This window comes from Aegilops tauschii, chromosome 5 (assembly GCF_002575655.3).
Source record: "Aegilops tauschii subsp. strangulata cultivar AL8/78 chromosome 5, Aet v6.0, whole genome shotgun sequence".
Lineage (NCBI taxonomy): Eukaryota > Viridiplantae > Streptophyta > Magnoliopsida > Poales > Poaceae > Aegilops > Aegilops tauschii.
The window spans coordinates 342,759,417-342,762,574 of record NC_053039.3 but is presented as its reverse complement, the minus strand read 5'-3'; the positions used below and the strand labels follow the sequence as shown (position 1 = coordinate 342,762,574).

General features: G+C 44.7%; 1 protein-coding gene across 1 annotated transcript; it reads right to left on the bottom strand.

Annotated features, from left to right (window-relative positions):
• Positions 1-311: 311 nt before the first annotated feature.
• LOC109769318 (GDSL esterase/lipase At5g45910-like) lies at positions 312-2,137 on the bottom strand. The gene is made up of 5 exons (XM_020328071.2): positions 1,897-2,137; positions 1,570-1,782; positions 1,330-1,478; positions 941-1,217; positions 312-847 (listed from the first exon to the last, which is right to left on the bottom strand). The coding sequence occupies exons 1-5, from the start codon at positions 2,135-2,137 to the stop codon at positions 621-623; spliced, it is 1,107 nt and encodes a 368-aa protein (XP_020183660.1). The 3' UTR covers positions 312-620.
• Between the last annotated feature and the right edge of the window lie 1,021 nt (positions 2,138-3,158).

Sequence of the window (3,158 nt, the reverse complement as noted above, 5' to 3'; positions counted from 1 at the left end):
TTTCGATCATTGCCAATTTTATTTTTTGTTTTTCATTTTTGCATCATTATCATGAAAAACTAAAAACTTTTGTTGCCATATCAACTTGATTTTTTTGTCATGTCAATTTAACACCATGTTTACACACGATTGCCATGATTTGGTCTAGAGCATAATGGCCATGAGCTGCACTTCTTTGCCTGGATGTAGCTACACATAAAAAATTCTTCCGTGTTAATGTTATTTTTACATGTCACATGAATTTTGGGGACATGTTTTTTTTTGTTGACTTAAAAAAAACTTCTGCTTTATGTTATGTCTCCAAAAATAAAAATTTGGACTTTCTTGGATTTGTTTATAACTGGACGCTAGCTCGTCGAGTATAATTTCCGTTCTACTCACTTTGTTGCTCGAGCCATTGAGTTTCACGATGCGTTTCAGATCAGAAGTACAGCATATGCAACAATAGCTAGTAGCATTCAGATTGTCTAAAAAAAAAGCTAGTAGCATTCAGTATGGGCGGATCAATTGTCTATGCTAACTTTTATTGATTCCTTCTAAAACATGGTATTAACATGTTCGTGAACCGTGGAACTCTTTACGACACCTGTAACGGTTTTATTCCGGGCTCCTCTCTAATACTAGTTATTAGCATTCAGTATGGGCGGATCGGCGTAAGGACCGGAGAGCCACCCTTTGGCGACGTGGCGGTACGTGGCCTCCGTGAAGTGCGTCCCGTCCCAGCTCACGAACGCCGAGGGATCCTTGCAGGCGGCCACCCCCGGTTGGCTGCACACGGCGCTGATGTTCCAGTTGTACTTCCCGCCGCCTCCGCAGCACGCCCGCAGAACGTCGCCGCCGGCCACTCCTGCATGCATGCAGATTGGTCGCAAAATTTCAGAAAACTCATGCAAACCCTTGCACGCAGGTAGAACTTCTGGGCTTTCTTTTTCTTACGTACCGAACCGTCCGGGGTTTTGGAGGATCTCGATGATAGGGTTGTAGAAGTCAGCCTTGATGACCTTGGCATGCGCGTACTTGCGCCTCAGACCGTCGATCGCATCACGCAGCTTGGTGTTGTGGTACTTGGTCACGCGGTCGAGGTCGCTTAGGCAGCCGAGCTGGTCGAACTCCTTCGCCTTGTTGAGCTTCACGCGGGTCGCCAGCAGGGACGGCGAGCACCCGATCGGCGGGATCCCCGGCAGGACCACGTAAGTTGCACCTCCTTTGATAAGCACCTGTTGTACCAAGGTAATGAAGTTTTGCACCATTTCATCACAGTGCAAAAATGGTGTGTTGTGTACAAAAAAGCTGAAGCAAAACTAAAGAAATTGCAAAATGTAAACATACATCAGCGGCATTGGCAATATTTTGCACAACTTGAGGTACATAAGCCCTCACTTCGCCTTCAGACTTCCCCGCACCCCATGCCAGGTTGTAGTCGTTCACTCCAAACTCCCCGACGACGAAGAGGGTTTTACTGAAGCATTCACTCGGTCCTGTAGGTATCAAGCAGTTTCTCAGTATGTATGTAACAGCCGAGGATCATGCACTGTGACGGACGGCTAGACAAGGGAGCGTGTCGCAGACCTGCCGTCTTGCAAAACGATGGCTTGAGTTTCTCGAACCAGTCCAGCTGCACGTTCAGAGAACTGTTTAGAAGCTTGAAATTAACATATTTGTTCCTCTCGAAGAAGTCGACGTTGAGCGACGTCGCACCACCGACGGCGAAATTGACGCCCTTGGAGACGTCTGGGTTATTCTGCAGGGAGGGTCGAAGAAGAGGGAGACCAAACTCCTCGGCTGATACGGAACCAAGACAGAACATAGACTCAATGCTCAAATATTCAAATTTTATCAAATCAAAATTTGAGCAAAGTGTTCACTTGACTCAACGAATCAGATGGTTCAACTTACCGATGAAATCGATGGTGACTCTCCCGTCGCTGAAGCGGCCATTGGGGTGGCCAAAGAAGGTCTTGCCGTAAGGAGGCTTGTTATTGAACACAGGCACATCCGGAGTAGCCAAGATAAGCAGGTTGCCGGTGTCGATGTTGGAGTCGCCGAGGGCAAACAAGGAGGTGAACTTAACCCTGTCGGCGCTCACGCTTTGGAGACAGAAGAGGGCGAGAAGGGAGAATACGTGGGTAAGCTCCATGGCTGCAAAAACGTGGATTGCTGAAGAAAATCAGAGGCGCCCGACGGCTAATTATAGTAGACGCTGCCCTGCTGATATGGAGTTACCATGCGTTATTTTAGGAAACAGTCAATGGAGTTACCATGTTTTTCTTTTGGGATACCAATGGAGTTACCATGTTAATTAAGGTAGGAGCTCCTAAACTGATACGGGCCAGGAGGTACTAATTGAATAAGATTGGTCAAGGATTTTGCACTTACTATACAAAGACAGTATAATTGCTGGCACAATATTTTGTACGCAATCACCGTGATTACATGACAAATATGGACTTTAGCTGCCAAATGAATCAGCACTTACTCTTTTTTTTGCACTACTACAAACACAATATAATTGCTGGCACAATATTTTGTACGCAATCGCCGTGATTACATGACAAATATGGAATTTAGCTGCCAAATGAATCAACACTTACTTAATAAAACAAAAATTATTGATTTACCAAAGATGACATGATTTCATTTGCTAAACCAACAAGACGTGTGCGGTTTTCAACGAAAACCAGTGAAAGAAAACCAAAGGTGGGAGAAAAAACAGTTAAAACAGAGAGGACATACATAGTGTTGTTGGACACTCGATTACTATCAACCTAATAGCAACTTTTTCTGTTTGTAATTATTACACCAGAGCACATTTTACTTCTAATAAAAGAACTATAGATAAATAAAAGATTCATTCTGAGCAAGTACATAAGAGCGGTCCACTTTTTTAAATCGGTTTTAGGGTAAGACCAAAGATCTTTTGCCAGAAAAATTCCGAAAGAGAAAGAACTCTCATTAATATCTTCATGCTCGCTCCAATTTCGTAGTATCTTTTGGCCAAAGAAAACCCTGCTTCATGGCACGATCGCCAGAATCTTTTGAGGAATGTTGTTTTAGGGCATCTCCAAAGCGGACTCTCAAACCTCTCGCAAGTGTCCGGACAGCCATGCAAGGGTGTCCCGTATCAGTCCACGGACCAGTCCGGAAGTCGGTTTTTTGGC